At 46.1% G+C, this 21,567-nt stretch overlaps 1 protein-coding gene and 1 non-coding gene across 2 annotated transcripts; both read left to right on the forward strand.

Annotated features, from left to right (window-relative positions):
• On the forward strand, positions 1-20,466 carry Dhx33 (DEAH-box helicase 33). The gene is made up of 12 exons (XM_021177154.3): positions 1-543; positions 2,918-3,078; positions 4,194-4,421; positions 4,602-4,772; positions 8,239-8,424; positions 9,069-9,180; positions 10,303-10,462; positions 10,621-10,709; positions 11,521-11,648; positions 11,996-12,199; positions 15,120-15,206; positions 17,147-20,466. The coding sequence occupies exons 1-12, from the start codon at positions 279-281 to the stop codon at positions 17,453-17,455; spliced, it is 2,100 nt and encodes a 699-aa protein (XP_021032813.1). The 5' UTR covers positions 1-278; the 3' UTR covers positions 17,456-20,466.
• Positions 7,678-7,783, forward strand: LOC115032590 (U6 spliceosomal RNA). Its single transcript, XR_003838235.1, has one exon. It is a non-coding gene; the product is annotated as a U6 spliceosomal RNA (small nuclear RNA).
• Positions 20,467-21,567: the final 1,101 nt, after the last annotated feature.

Below are 21,567 nucleotides of genomic sequence, written 5' to 3' on the forward strand. Positions count from 1 at the left end.
GGACAACGTCATTACGCAACAAGACCCTAGGGAACCACACAGCTATCGTCCCCTGTTGTTACTCGGGCCGTTTTTTCGGTCGCACCTCCGACCTTGCTCTCACAGGCACAGCGCATGCTGGGAATTGCAGTTCCTTTCCTCAAGGCAGGAGGCGGCTGTGAGGTCATCGGTGGTCGCCCAGCACGCCTGCACGTGGCGAGAAAGGGGCGGTGCGCGCTTGCTGTCCCCAGCCGAGCGGAACTGTCTGCGTCCCTGCCTCCAGCCGCGGTCCTCCCGACATGCCGGAGGAGGCGGGCCTCCCGCCCGCTAAGAGATTCCGGCCGGGCTCCTGCCCTCCCGGGAGGCGAGTAGTGATGCTGTTGACGGCTGGCGGCAGCGGCGGCGGAGCTGGAGGAGGCCGGAGGCAGACGCCGCCGTTGGCCCAGCCTTCGGCCAGTCCCTACCGCGAGGCCCTGGAGCTGCAGCGCCGGAGTCTGCCCATCTTCCGGGCGCGGGGGCAGCTATTGGCTCAGCTCCGAAACCTGGACAACGCGGTCCTCATCGGTGAGTGACCGCTTTGGTGGATCTTCCTTGCTCTAGATCCCTGGCTCTGTGCGCGAGAGCGGGTTTTCTTAGGGGCTTCTCACTTTCTTTGCGTTGGTTTCTTCCACAAACTTGAAAGGGTTTCAGTGCCGGTGTGGACAGGGACCTCTGGAAAGAGGCGGACAGAGTTACCCTGCCGGCGCTGACCGCGCTCTGCGAGTTTGAGGATACCCGCCTTCCGTGACGAGACGTGGGGAGCATATCGGAGGCTCTGAGCGAGCTTTGCAGGATGGGCCTCACCAAGGCTTTAGAGGAGGCAGCTGCGGAGCGGGTCCCTGGGGACCGTCATTCTAAGGGAGGACGGAGAGACTGGCGCCAGAAAGAATTCAGTTGGCGAGAACCAATTTCTTGTGTACGAGAAGAACTTTGCAGTGTTGGAAGGCAGGGGCCGATTTCTAGTGGCTTTGCTACAGTGTTGACGATAGAGGAGCTCCTGAAGGAATGTCATAAGCGAGAAAGAGACTGGAGTGCTGGCAGTCAGTGGAATAGAGTGCTAAGGAGGGAAGTCCCATAACAATATGTAGACATGGTGGAGTTGGGGGGGGGGGGTGCACGTTGGATATGTAGTATTGATTTTCCAAAAGAACTTTTAAGAACAGATCTGGCGTTGGACTGAGGAGTAATTAGGAGGTGAAAGAATGAAGGCAGTGGAAACAGGTTTCTGCTTTGGCCAACCAAGGGAAGCTGAGGCACTTGTAAATAGTCACAGATGGGGGCGTGGTCCTGGGCATCAGGAGTTATGGAGAGCCCACCTGGCACAGGAGAAAGGCTGTCTCTTTTGAAGTCACATTTGAGAAGATCCAAGAGATCTGAGGAAAACAAAAGTTCCAGAGCCTCAAGTATGAGGCTTTTGGGGAGATGGAGACAGAAGACAGGCTGCAAAAACAGGAACAAGATGGACTGTAGAGCTGATGCCCAGGTGAATTTTGTCCCTCTGTTTGTATGGCTGGCATATTCTATTTTAGCAATAGTCAGTTGCCCTGGAATAGGAGTGGGAAAGATGCACAAGAGGCATTGATCTATGTCTGAGGTTGTGTGGAGGGTTCAGCAGGAAAATGCAGGATAATCAGATTCTTGGTCTGAGAGCCTTGGCTAAGTCTGGAAAGGTGAGCGGTCAGAAGCAGGCCGGGAGCTGGAAGAGAATATAAGACTCATGGACCTGTTACAGAGGATAAGCCATGGCAAAGAAGGATGTGCAAGTTTCCTGAGCTGTTCTAATCAGGTGCTTTTAGAGGTACCAACAGACATACACAGGAAACAACTTTGATTGAGTGCTTGCTCGGTGCAGTGTTTAAGCCTACGAAGAGAGCGTCTGCCCTCTGGAGTTAGGGCAGAAACATTTAAGTACTTCTGTACTGTTTGAACCAGGCGTGGTGGTGCACGCCTTTAATCCCAGCACTTGGGAGGCAGAGGCAGAGGCAGAGGCAGGCGGATTTCTGAGTTCGAGGCCAGCCTGGTCTACAGAGTGAGTTCCAGGACAGCCAGGGCTACACAGAGAAACCCTGTCTCGAAAAACAAACAAACAAAAAAAGTACTTCTGTACTGTTTGGAATAATCAGTGCTAGGAGAGAGATGAAGCAGGCACTAAGGATCCTAGAGATGAAGCCCCCTGGTACAGCCCGGAGGGTGACAGCTTGCAGGCTGACTCATCCTTGAACTTGCCAGTTAGTGAGGCAGGTAGGTATTGTACCCACAGTAGGGTAGACAGAGGCAGAAGGTTTGACGAGAGCAGCAAGCAGCAGCCAGAGCAAAGGGCAAGCAATCTATGAATGGACATCTCGTCATATCAGTTTTTATCAAGCTATGTGACTGTCATTCCTCATTATCTGTTGTAACTATACCAGTTACCTACCATTATACATGTTTCCAGCTTTGTTTGGGGTTTTTGTTTTGTTTTTCATTTTGTTTTTGCCATCATGGGACAAATTAAATTAAAACATCTTTGTTTTCTTAGACTCAATTTCAGCAAGTAGAATTTGGAGCCAAACTATATAAACAGTTTGTTTGACAGTCTGTCTATTATGTAGCTCTGGCTGTCCTGGAACTGACTGTGTAGACCAAGCTGACCTAGAACTCAAAAAGATCCTCCTATCTCTGTCTGCTGTGATTAAACGCACTTGTCACTATGTCCAGCCCATTCTAAAAGTGTCTGAAATGTGATTGGGCCTCTGGGGAAAGAGTGGCAATGGCTGTTCGCCAGCCACGTTCCCAGGTGCCCATTTGCCTGAGGCTTAGCAACTCAGTATTTTCTTTTAAGATTTTTTCTGACTGTGAGCTGTTTATTTGGTGGGTTTCACTTAGTCTCATTTGAATAAGAGTTTCTCTTCTCTCCTAGGGGAAACTGGCTCTGGGAAAACAACTCAGATCCCACAGTACCTCTATGAAGGGGGAATTAGCCGCCAGGGCATCATCGCTGTGACCCAGCCCCGTCGAGTGGCTGCCATCTCTCTTGCCACCAGAGTCTCAGATGAGAAGAGGACTGAACTCGGGAAGCTGGTACCTCATTGCGTTACTTGCTATGAGTACTGTTTAAGTAGCTAGCACCCACTGTGCTCCAGCCTTTTATTTTTCCGAACAAGTTCTTTCTCTGCCTCCCCCTCCCACCCACATCATTATGTTGACTCAGTATGTAGCACAAACTGGCCTGGTACCCTGAGTCCTCAGTCCTTCTGCCTTAGCCTTCTGCATGCTGCGATTGCAGGGTGTGCCACAATACCTAGTCCAGCAGCTTGCTTCTTTTAAGTAAATAAATAGCCAGTGCTATTTAGGTTAATCTCAGCGTTTTCGAGAGATCAGTGACTCTTGGTACTATCAGCTTTGATTTCATAGGTATTGGCAAGTTTGGTAATTCAATTTGGATTCTGTAGGTTAGATGTACCTGTAAGCACTTGCATGGTGCTGGAGATTGAACTCAGGTCCTCGCACATACGTGGCAAGTACCCTGCTAGTAAGCTGGACGATTTACCCCTAATTTATGTGTTTTAAGACTTCAGGCATGTCATTTTTTTGTTTGTTGGTGGTTTTGAGTTTTCTTGAGACAGCGTCTCACTTGCATCACTAGTCAGCATGGGACTTAATATATAGACCTATACTAGAGTCCTCCTGCCTCTGCCTACACGGTGCTAGGATTACAGGCATGCAGTTATCATGTCCATTCGGAAACTTCTTTTAAGTCTACTATATATACATACATATGTATATTTCTGTAAAAATTTATAACTTTCTTACTATATGTAGGTATCTAGAATGAGTCTTGGAGCTATGTTGGAGTCAGATTCATATTTTTATTATATATGGGTGTGTCACCTATAAAGGTCAGAGGACAATTTGGGAGTTGGATCTCTCATCTCTCTGGGCTCCAGAGATTGAACTTATATTGTCAGGCCTTCAAGGACAGTGCTTTTACCCAGTGTTCCGTAGTGCTTGCCGTAGATTTTAGTTCTTTGTGATGTTTCGTTGCAGTGTTTCTCTGTAGACACAGTACACTCCTGAGGGAGCAGCCAGAGTGCTGTGGGTCTCAGTTCACCGCATTGCTGAGGACAGTGTTGGATATACAGTCAACAGGTATTCAGTGAATGTTTAATGAATAAAGGAGTCATATTTTCTCACAGGTTGGCTATACAGTGCGCTTTGAGGATGTCACCTCAGAAGACACCAGGATCAAGTTCCTGACAGATGGCATGCTTCTGCGTGAAGCAATTTCAGACTCCTTGCTTCGGAAGTACAGCTGTGTCATTTTGGACGAGGCCCATGAACGAACTATTCACACAGATGTGCTCTTTGGAGTGGTGAAGACTGCACAGAAGAGGCGAAAGGAGCTAGGGAAACTGCCTCTCAAAGTATGTGGGCAGTGTTTAAGGACCAGGCCTTTTTTCCCAGGGTGTGTCTCCTCCCCATTCTGCTTCAGGCACGTGGGAGAAAGTTCACCCTGGTGGGAGCAGCACTGGCCTCCGCCATGTTTTGAGCATTTATAGACAGGCTGTCCCATGCTTACTTCCCATCCTCCTCATTTTCTGTAGGTGATTGTGATGTCAGCTACCATGGATGTCGACCTGTTTTCTCAGTACTTCAATGGAGCCCCTGTCCTGTACCTTGAGGGTCGGCAGCATCCAATCCAGATCTTCTATACCAAACAGCCTCAGCAGGACTACCTGCATGCAGCTCTTGTCTCGGTCTTCCAGATCCACCAGGTATGGAGAGGGGTGAAAATCCCTGGCAAATTCTGCTTCCCCTTACAGTTGATAGTGAGAATAGTTAGCCTCTGAAAGAAAAGCCATGGAATCTGACAGCTTTGTGAATTGTATCATCTAGAATAGGCTCATTTGAGGGCCAGTGAGATGTCTAGCAGGGAAGGCGCTTGGCTCTGAGTCTGTGACTTGATTTCAATCCCAGGGATCCACATGACCAAAAGAGGTGACACGCAATTTTCCTATGACCTCCACACATGTGCCATACATACACATACATACATACATACATACATACATACATACATAAATAATAAGATGATCCTTTTAAAAAAAGGCTCATTTGCTACATCTTTTTTTTTCCTCTTTCAATGATATTTCTTACTTTCTCTGAAAAAATAAATTAATAAATAACTCAACTCTAATCAGCAGCCATCCTCCTCTGAGCCAGAAAGCTCTGCTCTCCTATGTGAGAAGAGTGATTCATGTGCTTTCTTTCTATGGGGACCTGTCAAGGAAAGTACAGTCTATGTTGCAACCTAGTATGCGATACAAGTGTATTTTGTCATGTAACCCGGGCTGGCTTCCAACTTGCTGGCTTCCTGCTAGGTTTCCTGAGTGCTGGAACTACAGGTATATACCACCACACATGTCCTGAGGTGTTCAAAACTTTTAGATATTGCAAAATACCTTCTTTTAAATTAAAATTTTACATTTTTTATTAAAAATTACAGCAAATGATCAAAGGCTGGGAAATGGTTCAGTGGGTAAAGGGCCTGCTGAAGAAGCGTGAAGGAAGACCTGAGTTTAGATCTCCAGCACTCATGTATAAAGCCACGTGTCGACGTGCATCGGAAGCTCGGTGGTTGTCATGGAGGGAGGGATGGAGACGTGTGGATCCCTGGAGCTGACTGCCTGGCTGGCCTAGACAGTCTGTGAGCTCTAGATTCAGTGAGAACTCCTGTCTAAAAAGTAAGATGGGGAGTGGTAGGTAAAGATTGGGTATCTGGCCTCAATGCATGGTACATATATGTGCATAAACATATATATACAAAAAAGATTGTGAGTGATTAAATCCTATTGTTTTAGTTAGTTTTGTATAGACTTTTTAATTTTTATATTAATTTCCTGAGAAAATTTAGAGGCAAACAATTTTTTTTTTAAGATTTATTTATTATTATATCTAAGTACACTGTAGCTGTCTTCAGACATTCCAGAAGAGGACGTCAGATCTCATTACAGATGGTTGTGAGCCACCATGTGGTTGCTGGGATTTGAACTCAGGACCTTTGGAAGAGCAGTCAGTGCTTACCCGCTGAGCCATCTCAGCAGCCCAAGACAAACAATTTTTATCTTAACCTAAGTATTGCTTACATAGTTGAAAGTTTTAGAAACCAGCAGTTGGTTTGGGAATGTAGCTCAGTCTGTAGAATGATGGCCCATCATGCTTGAAGCCCTGAGTTTGATCCCCAGCACTGCATAAAGCTGGTACGGCAGCACTGATGGAAGGTGAAGGCGGGAAGATCAAGCGTCCAGGGCCATCCTAGCCTGCATAGAGAGCTTGAGTTCAGTCGTGGCTGTTTGAGAACTAGACTCAAGAAAACAAGGGGTTTAGTTTAACAATCTAAGTTTAAAACAGCAGTTGAGCCTGGCGGTGGTGACACGCGCCTTTAATCCCAGCACTTGAGAGCAAAGGCAGGTAGATCTCTGAGTTTGAGGCTAGCCTGGTCTATATAATGAGTTCTAGCTGGGAATAAATCCTAAATAGATTCAACAGTTGCTGTAAAAGTTGCTTTTGAATTTTAAAATACCCTGTGTATGTTAATGTTTCTTAATTTATCATCATTCACCATTATGCATATTTCATAAAGTAATAGGCCAGGAGTAAGACATGTTCTTTCCCAATCCTCTTGTGTTCACCATCCTTCCAACATATCTCTATCATAATGGTCTTTAAATCCAGCATCAGTAATTACTCTATTAGGAGGATACAGTGTTAGCAGCCCTCTGTCCCTCTCCTGGACTGACCAGTTTGGGCAAGCCTTCAGTGTGACACATGATGCACTGTGTCTTATATGGTAGTCATGAAGTGTGTTGTGTGCAATTTGTCTCTCGAGTCATTTGTGCTTCCATCCACGTGGAACAGTTGCTTTGCTTGACGTCCTCCTGCTGGTGTACACTTTTCCCATGCTAGACCAGTGCTCTACACTGAGCCACAGCCTCCATTCACATTTCTTGTCACTATTCTCCTTAGCAGCTGTCCCCTAACCAGTCCCAATCCCCTGTCTTCCACCTTTCAAAAATGAGTTGAACCCACTTGTTTCTCATCTTTGTCATTTTAGGTCAGTGATTTTTTTTTTTTTCTTTTAAGGGATGGAAACAGTTATTTTTACTGTCAACTTGGTAATGTTTGAAAAAGAAAAAAAAAAGCCAGTCTGCCTCTTTGAACTGCCAAAAGCAACTTCAGAAGAGAATTATTTTTTTTAGAATTTTATTTTAAAAATGTATTGTCTCTCCTCAGAGGAGGATGTCTGCTGTGTATGCACATGTGTGCAATGTGTTAGAGGAAGGGCAGAGTACACATGTAGAGTTCAAAAGACAACGTTATAGAGTTGGTTTTCTATTTCCACCTCTACATGAGTCCTTGAGCTCAAATTTAGGTGACCAGCAAGTACCTTTACCCCGAGCCAGCTCAGAGTAAGTTTCCATAGGTGACCAGCAAGTACCTTTACCCCTGCGCCAGCTCAGATTAAGCTTCCAGTTCAGTGAGATCCTGCCTCAGGCAGGCAGGTGAAGGACGTCACCTAGTATCTTCTGGCCACACAGGAGCACAGGCACACACACTCCATGTGCACGCCACATTCACAAGAAAAAGAAGGGAAAGAAGCTCTTAAAAATTATTGTTTGTGTGCTTGCTTCGGCAGCACATAGACTAAGATTGGAACGATACAGAGAAGATTAGCATGGCCCCTGCGCAAGGATGACACACAAATTCATGAACGTTCCATATTTTTAAGCTGTGAACTGAAAACTTATTTTTTGCACTTATTTATTCATTGTGTATATGGTAGGGTGCAGTACTCAAGTCACAGTGCCTGTGTGGAGGTCAGAGAACAACCTGAGAGAGTTTCCTTCCCTCCACCATATGGGTCCTGGGAACAGGCTCAGGCCAGCATCCTTGGCAGCAAGTATCTTTCTTTCCCCCTGAGCCATCTCACCAACCTTTTATACAGAATTTCTTCACCTCTGATTGGGCTTTTATTATCTTACAAAAGCAGTTTCCCTTCAACAGTTCCTTACTTGGTTTCCAATCATAGTTGCCTGGCTCTCATGTTAGCAGCTCTGTGCACCATTGGTAAGGATCTTTTCCCAGGGCGGTGCCACTCACACTTGCTTCATCTTCATAATTAAAAAGTGAAACAGAAAACAAAAACCCTGGAAATACCACCATCATAAACACTCTCTCTAGGAAGCCCCTTCTTCTCAAGACATCCTGGTGTTCCTCACTGGTCAGGAGGAGATCGAAGCAATGAGCAAGACCTGCAGAGACATCGCAAGGCACCTCCCAGATGGCTGCCCTTCAATGCTCGTCCTTCCTCTGTACGCCTCCCTGCCTTATTCACAGCAGCTTCGAGTCTTTCAAGGGGCCCCAAAGGTGAGCCTGCCACCTTCTGCCAGCCACATCACTGGGCATCACGTCAGATCTGTCCGTGTACCATTATCCAGAGATGTGGAAGGAGGAGACTCGGGTACCAGGTCAGCTGAGAGAGAGAGCTGGCCTGTGAGGAGGGGAATGGCTATCAGGATGACAGAAGGCATAAGGTATAGAGACTGAAAGAAGAATGAGTGGCTCCTCTAAGCTCTGGTCTAAACTCATTGCCCATAAACCATTTGTTTTGTGCCAGACACAGTGCTGACACTCACGCAGGCCACTTGTCATCCTCATGGAGTGCCATGAGAGACGCTGAGGCCCCCAAGAAGAGAGGTGGGAATTCCTTAAGGCACACAGTAGGGCCAGGATTCCAACTCCTATCTATCTACTCGCCTTGAATATTTAACTTGATCCAGTACACCTCATTGCCTCAAATTAACATTCAGGACCTCAGAGAAGGGACCAGTGTCCTCCCTGTCCCTCTGTCCCTTACCAAGTGTGAGAACTGAAATTGGTATGACTACTATTAACAATGAAATCACCTTTTCTTGATCATAAGCAAGTTGTGGAAATGCATGGTGAGAATGTTTTCAACTTCTGAATCATGTGTGTGTCATATGGCTTTTTGGTTCTCTTCCTCCTTTTAGGGCTATCGCAAAGTGATCATTTCAACCAACATCGCTGAAACCTCCATAACCATTACAGGAATAAAATATGTAGTTGACACGGGCATGGTTAAAGCAAAGAAGTATAACCCTGGTGAGAAACTGGAGCTCATGAGTGTCTCCTGTACATTACATAGTGAGCAGCGGGTAGAGCTGTAACCCCACCATTTCCTCCCTAGTAAACATTTCATGTTTGTGAGGAGCTGAGATTTGAATGACAGGAACAGTTCCCACCCATGTCCATAAAGGAGACGTAATAAGGCAGGAGGTGTAGAGAAGGAAGAACTCGGTTCTAGAGAACCTGAGGAGAACAGATCAGGGCTGTACTGAGATCTGGAAACCCACTGGAAGCTGGCTGAGAACGGTGGGAGAAGCCCAGGGACAGCCTGGCACCAGTCACAGGCTCTCCAAGGGCCACTGGACTGTGGCTGCTGTAGACTTCAGGTTTCCCGGGAAGGAGACAGGCGCTCTGGGCTGGAGTAGCAAGCATAGAGGGGAAGCACTGGCTGTCTCCTGCAAGGGTCAAGCTGGCTTGAAGTCAGCTTTACACATTTCTGATTCATACCTTGCTTTAGTCTACAGAGGAGTTGGGGCTGCTCTAATTATTATAGCTACCCAATATTTAATTGGCATCTTCTACTAAACACTGGAGGGGTCAACTTTCACACATGTCCGGTGACAAAGTGTAGATCTCTAGTTCTGACACACAATATTCCTGTTCTTGAGAGAACTGATGTCTTTTACTTCCAGGAAGTAAATGTCACATGACCTGTTTTATATTATAGCGCTGGGAGGGGTGATAAAGAACCCTGCCGTCATTGGTTGATATATGACCAGCCTTCTCACTTAGCTAGAGACTGTCTCAGCACCAACATCCCCAAGGAGCCCTCGGTGCCAAGCAGCAGGGATAGTTGGCCATCCCATGATGGATCCCAAAGTTCTAAAGCCATTCTCCTGTTCCCTTGCTTGCAGAGAGTGTTGTGATGTGTTCCTTAACATTTCACACATGACTCATTGCTGAGTTCAACGTCACCATGAGGTTTAAAGTGGCTGAGCAACCTGGGTTTGTGCTTTCTTGCTTAGCCTCAAGTTTTCCCTGACCCCTGTGTTGCAGAAACACTCAGTGGTACTCAGCACCATTTCTTCCTGCCAGCATTCTAGAAACAGTTTGCTTCTGTGATGAAGCCAGGCACTCATGGCCCTTTTCTCCCTGCAGACAGTGGTCTTGAGGTACTAGCTGTACAGAGAGTATCAAAGACCCAAGCCTGGCAGCGCACAGGCAGGGCTGGGCGAGAGGACAGTGGCATCTGCTACCGACTCTACACTGAGGACGAGTTTGAGAAGTTCGAGAAGATGACGGTGCCAGAGATCCAGAGGTAGGTCCAGGTCACCTACACTGTCATGCATCCTGCTCTCTCCTCCCACCTGCTCCTGTTCTTGGGCTGCCAAGAGCTTTCACTAATGCTTTCTGGGGAACGGTTTTGACTCAGTGGAGTCAGAGACAGATGAATGACCCTCATTTCTTCCCTCACAGGTGTAACCTGGCCAGTGTGATACTTCAGCTCCTAGCAATGAAAGTCCCAAATGTGCTCACCTTTGACTTCATGTCCAAACCTTCTCCAGGTAAACTGGCAGGCAGGGAGGCAGACAGACAGACAATGCAAAGGAGGTCTTACCCCAAGAAAAGTACCTTGGTGTGGAGGGACAAAACATTTTGGTCCTGTTCTTTTGCTGATTTGATTCCATGTTATAGTGCTTTGTGCAGGGACCAGGGAGCATCATCAGGCATCCATGGATGCTCCTGAAGCCCAGCGAAAGGGCAGAGATCTCTGCATTAAACTGAGATTTGACTGGTCCCTGCCCTTCGTTGGTAATCTTTTGCACATGGACCTTGATCACAGTGCCATCCCCTCTTCTTTAAGGAAATGCAGTTGTTAATCAAGAGGATAAACTGTCAATAGGTGACCCGGGTCGCACTCTGAACCTCAGCCCAATTCTTCTCTCAAAGACACATTTTCTGGCTCTTTTCCACACAAAAGTCTGTGCATGTGGGAATGTGTAAATCTTTGAGAACACAAACTGAACATATAATACACTGTTCTATGCCATATTTTTTTTCCATTTTGAAATCCCTAGAAAGAAATAATAAATATAAAGTATAATGGTAACATAGCCAACATCTGTGTGATGCTACCACACCATGGAAGCCAAGTCCCTGGACCTCTGCCTAACCATTTGCCACCCCACCCCACGCCCCATGTAACTGTTCTCTCACCACGTATTGCTATTTAGTGTGTCACTCAGCTTAGAACAGTGTGAGGACAGTGGGTGGTCCTGGTGTTTGTAGAGTCAGCAGCTCCCAGACACACTCAACTAGCTGCATCTTCTCCATGTTTTGGACTTGTGGCTCCTTTTTATGTCTCTGTTCCTGTAGATCACATTGAGGCGGCCATTGCCCAGCTGGACCTGTTAGGTGCTCTTGACCATAAGGATGACCAGCTTACCCTGACTCCAATCGGAAGAAAGATGGCAGCATTTCCTTTAGAGCCCAGATTTGCCAAAGTAAATGACCCCTCCTCCTCATTGCTCTTTCTCTGCCTTACAGGTTAGGACATGGCCAGTGCTTCTGAACTAACCTCTCTTAAAAACTGCACATCACCCCTCCTCTGCATACAGTGCTGACTTATGTTGTGTGTGAGACTCAGATATCAGTCACAATCCTACCCACAAAGATTTGGAGTCCTGTGGGGACGGCCTCTTTCAGTTTTACAAAGATGTGAATGGCACTGACACAGCATTATGGTGTTAAAGCCACCGTACTACTTTAAGGGAAGCTGCAAGAGAGTATACAGAAACACTATTCAGAAGATAGGAAGCTTGACTCGTGCATTTTAAATTTTACTTTCCAGACTATCCTCCTGTCCTCCAAATTCCACTGTACAGAAGAGATTCTGACCATAGTCTCCCTGCTGTCTGTGGACAGTGTCCTTTACAACCCTCCTGCCCGGAGAGATGAGGTGCAGAGTGTCCGGAAGAAGTTCATATCCAGTGAGGGGGATCACATTACCCTGCTCAATATCTATCGGACCTTCAAAAACATCGGTGGGAATAAGGTGAGCCTTCCTCATGCTTTCAGACATGTACTTTTAAGTATGTCGGTTTTTTGGCCACATCATCTTAAAGAGTCTCTCTGTCTGGCTGTCTCTCTCTGTCTCTGTATCTCTCTCACATACACACAACACACACACAGATGTGTAAATACTGGGATATCCCTAAAAATGTTATTTCAGGTGTTGGTTCTGCTTGTGTAGACTCTGTGGACAGATTAGTTGAGTAATTAAAGACTATCTTAGCCACTAGAATTATCCCCTTTTTTGGAGGAGGAGTAAGGGTACAAGGGCTCTCTGTGCCCCTGGCTGGCCTGGAGGCTGGCCTTGAATGAATAGATACCCACCTGCCCCTGCCTCCTCAGTACTTCAATTGAAGGCAGGTACCAAACCAAAAAAAAAAAAAATGCCAGGCAGTGGTGCCATGCCTTTAATCCCAGCACTTGGGAGGCAGAGGCAGGTGGATTTCTGAGTTCGAGGCCAGCCTGGTCTACAGAGTGAGTTCCAGGACAGCCAGGGCTACACAGAAAAACCCTGTTTCAAAAAACAAAAACAAATAAACAAAAAAGATTTCTTTTGTCTCACGGTCTAGACTGGTAAGACTTAGGGGTCTTCTCTGATGCTTCAAGATAGACAGCATCGCACAGCAAGAGAAAGGCAGCGTGTGTATCTGTGTGTCTGGGCTCTTCCTCTTCTGCTAATTAGGGACCAATGGAGATTCAGTCATGGGGCTCTATCTTTTGGCCTTTAAACCGAGTCATTTTCCAGATGTCGTTTTAAAATTGGTGTGTGTGTCTGTTGTCTGTGTGTTTGCCTTTTTGAGTATCTAGGCACCACATGCTTGCTGTTTTTGTGGAGGCTGGAAGAAGGCGTCAGATTCCCAGGCATGGTTGTAAGCTACCATGTGAGTGCTAGAAATTGGCCTGGTCCTCTGGAAGGGTGGGCAGGGTTAACCCTTGACCTGTCTCTCCAGCCCCTAAGTTTTTAAAATTGGTTTTGTTTTTGATACAGGTTCTCACTACGTAACTCCAAGGCATGGAATTTTCTATATAGGCTGAATTTCCAAAGTATGCCTGCTTATTCCTATCAACTGCTAGGATTAAAGGCCTGTGCTACTACGCCTAGCTTTTTATTTTAGAAGTTGGTTTGGTTTGATTTGATTTGGTTTGGTGAGACAGGGTTTCTTTGTGTTATCCTGGCTGTCTTCTTTGTAAACCCAGCTGGCCTCAAACTCATAGAGATCTACCACCCAGCTTGGCTCTGGCTGTCCTGATTTCACTATGTAGATCAAGCTGGTCTCAAACTCAGAGATCTGCCTGAAGTGCTAAGATTAAAGCTCTGGGGGAGGAGGGGCATATATATGGAGGTCAGGGGACAATTTCCCTTCTTGCTTTCCACTGTGTGTGTTCCAGGGCTTGACCTTGGGTCATCAGGCTTGGTGGCAAGCACCTTATTCACAAAACCATCTTACTGGCCCACAAGTATCATAATTAAATTAAGTTTCCACTTAAATGTTTTGCGGTAGGGATTCACTGCAACTTTGGAGAATATTCAAGCCATACAGGATGGTTTTCTTGCCTACCTGCTCAAATTTTATACTGGTTTTTGATAAGTCATTTCAGTTCCTTATACTAAAATGGAAAATGGGAATATATTCTCTCTGTGTTAATAAATCTATAATTGTGCCTTAATGTGCATTTTTTAAAAACAAAAATGGTACCCCACAGTTTTAGCATTTAGCAATTTTAGCATTTGTTAACTTTGCTGTATTTACCTTTGTTTGTTTATTTATGTTTGCACTGTGTGACTGTGTGACTCTGTGTGTGTGTGTGTGTGTGTGTGTGTGTTGAAGTGTGCATGGCTGTGTGCACACACACATACAGATGCACCTCATGGCACCTATTGAGATCAGAGGACAACTTGTAGGAGTTGGTTCTGTCCTTCCAGGGTATGGGTGCATGGGGTTTAAATTCAGGTATTCAGATTTGGCAGCAAGCATCTTTACCAGCTGAGCCATCTTGCTGGCCCTCAATTTATATTTAAATGAATAAAAAAGGTGCCAATGCAGTAAAAATCTCAGAGTCCTTCCTTACTGACTTGTTCTGCCTTTGGTCTGTGTGTTCCATCAACAGGATGCCATCCGTTTGTCTTTAAAGCAGGGTCTTGCTTATGTATGTAACCCAAGTTGACCACAGACAGCGATGTGGCACACACCCGGCACTAAGGACATGCTTTCAACAGGGCTTGGTTGACTCCAGTTGATCGACTACATTACATAGTAAAACTGTCTCAAAACAAACAGAAAAGGAACCATTAGCTTTGCCTGCCCTTTCAGCTGCATCTGTTTCCATCACCACAGTGTCTCCTGCTCAGCTCTATTTGTGCCCCAGAGAGAATATTCTGCGGTGCCAGCAAGTGAGCATAAACTTGTTGGTCTGTGCTCTGTGGCTCAACTTCACCTAGCTAGCACACATTTATTAGACCATCAGTCCCTCCCGGTGTATGGGAGAATTCCAGTCTCCACTTGTGTAATCTGTTTGTATTGATCTAAACATTGCCTCCATCCCATACAAAACAAGCATCCTTACATAAATGTATTGGGCATTACTGTGTCTTTTGCCCATTTTTCTCCAGTTTCCTGGTCTTTTTCTCACTAGTCTTTAATAATGTTCTAGAGGTACGCGTCCTTTATGGGTATGGTGGTGCATGCACCCCAGCCTATAGCTTTTTCGTGCTGACCCTAGGACAGGAATCTTTGTTTTACTTTAAATAATTCATATTTCTCCTAGCTCATACTTCTCAATATCAAGGTGTGTTCCTATATTCCTTTGACACCTGTAGTGTCAAAATTGAGCTGTGCCATCCAGCTCAATTTTCCTCTGCATAGAAATGAGAGGATTAAGATATCTCTTTTTCTTCTATTCAGGACTGGTGCAAAGAGAATTTTGTCAACAGCAAGAATATGCTGCTAGTAGCTGAAGTCAGAGCACAGCTGAGAGAAATCTGCTTAAAGGTAGCACCCCCTTCATGGAAAGTCTTTGTTATATTGTGGGGGTCCTTGCTTGTCACCAGCGGTATGAATAACATGCTAGTTATAGAAAACCTTTTAAATACACAAGAATATAAAAGTTACTCGTAATTCTACTTTTTCTCCCTCACAATTATGGTTTATTCATAGAAGTCCATGGTGGTTTGGGTTTTTTCCCCTCCCCCTCCTCAGTTCCCATCCCACCCTAGTACTGTTGATTGAACCCACTAGGCAATGCTCTTCTGCTGAGCCAATTAGCTTGTCTTTCACGTAGTTTACATTGTACAGTGTACTTACATTTCTTTTGTGTGGGTGGTGCTGGGCATGAAACCCTGGACCTCATGTATTGTTGAGGCCCGCCCGCAGTCTGCAACACGAACGGTTTAACTGAGAATGGCAGTTTGAGCTGAAAAGAGAGGAAGCTAGACGGGGCGGGAGAAAGAATGGGGCCAAGACGATTCCATGTTTAAGGCCCCCCTTTACTAATTCCAACATTCAGTTATAAAGGAAGGGAGAGGGATCCCAATTTCCCGCCAAGTAACTCGGGGTCCAGTAACAGGACGAACACGTGTGTGCCTCCAAGCAGCAAAGCCGACAGGGTCCAGCAGTGGGCGTGGCAAAACGAATGAGCAAGAAACTCCACCCTTGAGCAAACAGGTTCAAACAGGTGGGAAAAGAGAGACCACAGTGTATAACTTTTAGAAACTACAACTATTCTCTGATTTAAAAGAAGGAAGGGGGGGGGGAGCTTGCCGGGGGTAATGGCGCACACCTTTAATCCAGCATTTGGGAAGCAGAGGCAGGCAGATCTCTGAGTTCTAGGCCATCCAGGGCTACCCAAAGAAACCTTGTATGTAAAAAACAAGGGGAGGGGTAGAGAAGAAAGACAGACTACTAAAAGGTAAAATGAACAGTTGGAAAACACCAGGGAAACATTTTTAAACCAAGGTCTTCCGTATGTAATAACTTCACGGTATGCTTGAAACTTGGAGGCTGCCCAGTGTGGGATGAAGAGAAAGGAACCTCTGCCCTGTCTTCCCTGTGCTTTATGCCTGTGGCAAGCATGATTGAACACGTGTCCCATGTCTGCTGAAGCTGTCGTCACGTTAGTGGCTCCCCTTTTTCGTGTTCCAGATGCCCCTACCAGCTGCACTCAGTTTTGCAGTGTCCGAGCCCAGCAGCTTCTCCACCTGCAGGGACTCCCTAATTCATACACCCAGAATTGCTGCTTTTCTAGCTAGGGAACTTGTCTGTAGTGAGGAGGGGTAGGCAGCCTTTGCTCTCTAGACTCCCTGGTTCCTTCACCCTAGGATGGCTGCCTTTCTGTTGAGGGATCTTGTCTGTGGTGTGTTGTGAGGAGGGGGAAGACAGCCTCTGCACTGTGATTTCCAGGAGGCTCAGTCTCTATGCTTTCGAATCCCACCAAGTCTTCACTTGCCTGGGGGAGGGCTGCTGCTGTGTGTGTGACAGAGACAGTCAGAGTCTCTATCAGTGAGCCTCATGGCAGATGAGTGGCTCCTCAGGTTGATCTCCCAGTGGCCTCAGCTGGGTGGTTTTGTCTCAGAGGAAGTTGCTGCTTGGCACACCCAGCCTCTATCTATCTATCTATCTATCTATCTATCTATCTATCTATCTATCTATCTATACACATAGTGTGCAGCCTATATAGATGTCTCTCTCCCATTCCCACCTTTCCTAGGCTGGTGTTTTCCTTTTTTGTTTAGTTTAGTTTTCATCTCAGTCTCTCCTCCCTTATCCATGTCCTTCCTCATCCTTTACCTTTTATCCAAGCTGCTGCCTAAGGCATTGGAAGTGACTCCTTTGAATGCCAGTCGAAATTTCACTTTGTGTTGGCTGCAGTGTGCAGTGTGTGTGCAGTGCTGGGGAGAATTAATGCTTGAGGTCTTCTCTGTCTTCTAAAACAGATGTCAATGCCAATCATGTCATCTCGAGGGGACATGGAGAGTGTCCGCCGTTGCCTGGCTCACAGCCTCTTTATGAATACTGCTGAACTCCAGACAGATGGCACCTATGCCACCACAGACACACATCAGCCGGTGGCCATCCACCCATCATCTGTCCTCTTCCACTGCAAGCCTGCCTGCGTGGTCTACACTTCACTGCTCTACACCAACAAATGCTACATGCGTGACCTCTGTGTGGTGGATGCCGAGTGGCTCTACGAGGCTGCCCCTGACTACTTCAGGAGGAAGCTGAGAACGGCCAGAAACTGAGCCGTCCCAGGATGCTGCCAGCATGGCTGGGCCTGGACCTTAGATCACAGCTGTCTTCCAAACAGAAGCTTGCAGCCAGACTTCCAGACTCCAAGAGCTTAAAAGAATTGCTGAAGCTTCTCAGACTCACCCGTGCAGAATGATCGTACTTAGAAGAGAAGCTGAGGCTTGTGCCTCGGGTCTGACCAGGCAGTTTTGGGTGACTGAATTAACTCCTGAGCCTCAGATTCCTCAAATGCCGGAGTCGGATAAGACTTACAAGTTCAGAGTAAAGAAGTTTAGAGAAAATGAACAAAATGTGACACAGAGACTTGCCTGGTGCAAGATAAGACAATCAGTGACTTGTGAGCCATTGTGCTTTGTGATACTAATTAGGTACAGCACAGTCCCTTGAGCTCTCATGACTGGGGGAGGAGCCATAGGAGACTACAGATCCAATTTGTTGAAATGTTTCTCCCCACTTCTTACTCCCTCTCCCGTGGATCCCAGGGCCTCATGCATGCTATGCAAAAAACACTTTGCCACTGAGCCAATCCCCAGCCCTCACTTCTACTTTAATGTCTACCTGTATGTCTTTTAAATAGAAAATTGAAAAATTGACTCCCACAGACAGTTCCAGAGTAAGGTATATTCTGACCTGTTGACCCTTATGGCTTAGGATGAAGCACATTGTCTTGTCTGTCTCCAAGCAGGGGCCAGCAAGTAGTTCCTTGGATGGTCCCCAGTGCTTCTGTGGCTGCATGTCCCCAACAGTGCTTTCAGGAGACCAGCAGGTTTCCTGGGACTAGGAAGCCAACTTTTCAGTGCAGTGGTCTGCTGAAGCCCCGTGGTGATTTTCCCTTTAACTGAGCACCTACAAATGTGTGCCTGTGAGGGGAGAGTGTCTGTTCAAGTCAGAGCTGCTAGATGGGGAGAGGAAGGAGGTGCCTGACAGCTCGGAAGCCAGAGGGTCACTTTGTCCTTTCTCCTACACCTAGTCTTAGTTTGGGTTGTTTGTTTGTTTGTTCATTTCTTAAGGGGTAAACCACTTGAGACAGGGTTTCTTTGTGTAGCCCTGCCTGTCCTGAAACTTGCTCTATAGACCACACTGGCCTAAAACCCAGAGATCAGCCTGCCTGTCCCTCCCAAGTGCTGGGATTAAAGGTGTGCACCACCACCTGGCCAGTCTTTGTATTTTTGATGCTATTAATTTTCAGTGGTCTGTCTTTGTGGAAACCTGGGGACAATTAGCTTTGCTGCTTCCTAACCAGTCACCACTCTGAAACCTTCATTATCTGCATTGGTTAGAGGGAATTAGAGAAGCCTCTGCATCCTTTTCCCAGTTGGAAGAGATTCATCTTAGCTGATTACTAGGAGCAGACATTCCCCAGTTTGGTAGTACTTACCTATCATCACTCCCAGCTGAGAAAGTCCTAGGCCAGCCTGGGCTAGGCCTTGTATCTAAGTGAAGGGAGGGAGGGAACACACTTTCACAGAGAATGTTTGAACATGGGGGCTGGGGAGAAGAGTTTTAGCCCTTTTTATTGTGCTTAATTGACCCAAACACATCTGTACTACTGAGATTTTCTCATTTATACAATGAATTGTATTGTTTATAAGCAACAAATGGGCCAAACTGCCTTCAAGGCACTTCGAAGACAGTGGGCAGTTTCTTTGAGTCCAACAAGCTCTTTCCAGAGAGCCTAGCCTAGCTGGGCACTTCCATTGCCAGGATCTCATTGGTTCACAGCTATGTCTGTTGAGTCTGGTCTAGGCTTTACATAACCCTGGTCGTGGGCAAAGCTTTTAGTCAGTGCTTAGGATTGTTTGAGTGCTCATGACTTTTGATAAAAATGGTCACGTTATCAACTTTCCGAAAGGCTCTCCGGAATGTGCTTTCTTTTTCAGTGCATTTTTGTATTTATGCAAGGTTTATTTAGCCTTGCTTGGGAAGAGGAACTTTTGTATTTTAAAAGAACATTCATTGTGCTAGTTAAAGAAAACAAGGAGGCAATATGTTCCCCAGCAATTAACAGTGTCTGTTCCATTGTAAACTAACAGTAAACTAGCGAGGTCTTTTCTGGGTCAAGGGAACAGTAGCTTGCAGTGACTGGCTCCAGGGTGAGGCCTAGGACCTTACCCTGGAGGGACTGCTGCAGAGGACTGGGACTTCCCAGAAAACGGAGTAATGGATACAGTTTCTAAGGACCTAATGTTTCTGTACAGAAATATGTTTATCATTCTAACATTGTGGAAGGATTTTAATAGAATATTTAGTTTTTTATTAAGCTTTTTTAAAAATTACTATTCAACACAGCTGCTCAGGGATTACATGAGGTGGGAGCCCCATTCTGACTCCACAGATCACTACAAAGAAATTAATGTTTATCTTCAGCCAAAGGGACAGTGCTCTTCAAGCTTTCTTAAGAAAGTGAAATGTTTTGTGGTTTTGCTGCAGTACAACCTAAGCTACTTTTCAAGTTGGTAAACTCTCCAACCTGAAGACTCCAGCCTGGACGGAATAGCCTCCAACAGACAGATGAACTTCCACAACAGCCCTGCATGCTGCAGGGGTTTGTCTTCTCTGTAACCGTGGCCTGCGACACCTGGGGCAACAGTTCCATTACCAGGATCCCTGTGAGAACATTTGCATCTCTTAAAACGAGATTCCAAAACAGAGCAGAATATTTACTGTGGCACAAATCCTTGTGCTCCAGCTTCCGGGTCTGTTTGAAACTGTGGCCGTACATCTAAGATGCCATTCCTTGAGCACATAAACTAGACTATACCGGTGGGGAAACAATTCTCTATAGACTGCTGTAGTGTAGAAAACTGACGAGCGGATTTGGACATGTGCTCTGTTCTCTCTGGTCTCAAAAGAACAGTTCTAGAATATAATGCTCGAAATTTGCTTTTGACTATCAAATCCATAAAAACTGAATCTTGTATAATGATCTGTGTGGCCTCTTTTGTTGGGCCTCCTTTCCCTTATTTAAAGAATGCTATTTAGAATATTAAACATTATTCTTCTTGCCATTCATTCGATAAGTCTTGGTATCCAGCATTTACTTTTGTTTTTTTTTGGTTTTTTTTTTTTTTTTTTTTTTTTTTGGTTTTTCGATACTTTTGTTTTTTTGAGAAGTCTTTTTCATGCAACTCTGACTGTTCTGGAACCTGCTGTGTAGACCAGGCTGGTCTCAAAATCAGTTTGCCTACCTCCCAGGTGCTGGGACTATAATGCATGAGCAGGGGTTTTGTTGTTTGTTTTGGGGTGTGTGTGAGTGATTTGGTTGGGTTTTGTTTTGTTTTTTGGGGGGGGTTGATTGATTGATTGATTTTTTTTTTTTTTAATACCTATGAGTGTTTGGGTATCTGCTGCCCTGGAACTGAAGTTAGATAGTTGTGAGCAGGCATGTGGATGCTGGAAATAGAGCTCTTGTCTTCTGCAAGAGCAACAATGCACTTAACCACTAAGCCATATCTCCAGCCTGTTATCCTTGATTCTTTTTTTTAATAGATATTTTCTCCATTTACATTTCAAATGCTATCCCCTTTCCTAGTTTCCTCTCCAAATATCCCCATACCTCCCCCTCCCCCTGATCCCCAACCCACCCACTCCCCTTTCCTGGCCCTGGGATTCCCCTATACTGGGGCATATAATCGTTGCAAGACCAAGGGCCTTTCCTATGATGTAAGCCAGCTCCCAGGAAACTGGTGGTCTATTAAAACTGGCCCATGAATTGTTAGGGGGTGCAAAGGTTTCCAACATCCTGTTCTTGGGATTCTGGGTCTAATGTCGTGGGGCCAGGATGTCCACTCCACAGCAGCTGCATGCAGGTCAGCCTGAGCTTTCTAGAACTAGACGGTTTCAGAAGATCGTTAAGTGATCTTTGAATATATGGTTCTGCGCGAGTTGGGGTGAACCTGAACGCATTCCACTGTAACAAAGCTTGGTGTGGATTGAGAAAAGCAGGTGAATTGGAGAGAGTGGGCAGCAAGGGCGACATGGTGGTCAAGGTAGCTGAGTCCAAGGCCTCCCCGGCTGCACTGGCGGTTCCCAGCAGAGGGCGCGGTCCGGCCCCGATGACTGCAATCCTCGGGTGGAAAGCGCTTCCCCCGGCGAGGGCGGTGCT

Source organism: Mus caroli, unplaced genomic scaffold (genome assembly GCF_978045245.1).
Source record: "Mus caroli unplaced genomic scaffold, Mus_caroli_1 scaffold_13, whole genome shotgun sequence".
NCBI lineage: Eukaryota > Metazoa > Chordata > Mammalia > Rodentia > Muridae > Mus > Mus caroli.

Coding starts and splice junctions, on each gene's coding strand:
- Dhx33 (XM_021177154.3), top strand. CDS start 279: ATGCCGGAGGAGGCGGGCCTCCCGCCCGCTAAGAGATTCCGGCCGGGC. Junction 4,773..8,238: donor CGGTCTTCCAGATCCACCAG/GTATGGAGAGGG, acceptor CACTCTCTCTAG/GAAGCCCCTTCTTCTCAAGA. Junction 10,710..11,520: donor CATGTCCAAACCTTCTCCAG/GTAAACTGGCAG, acceptor CTGTTCCTGTAG/ATCACATTGAGGCGGCCATT.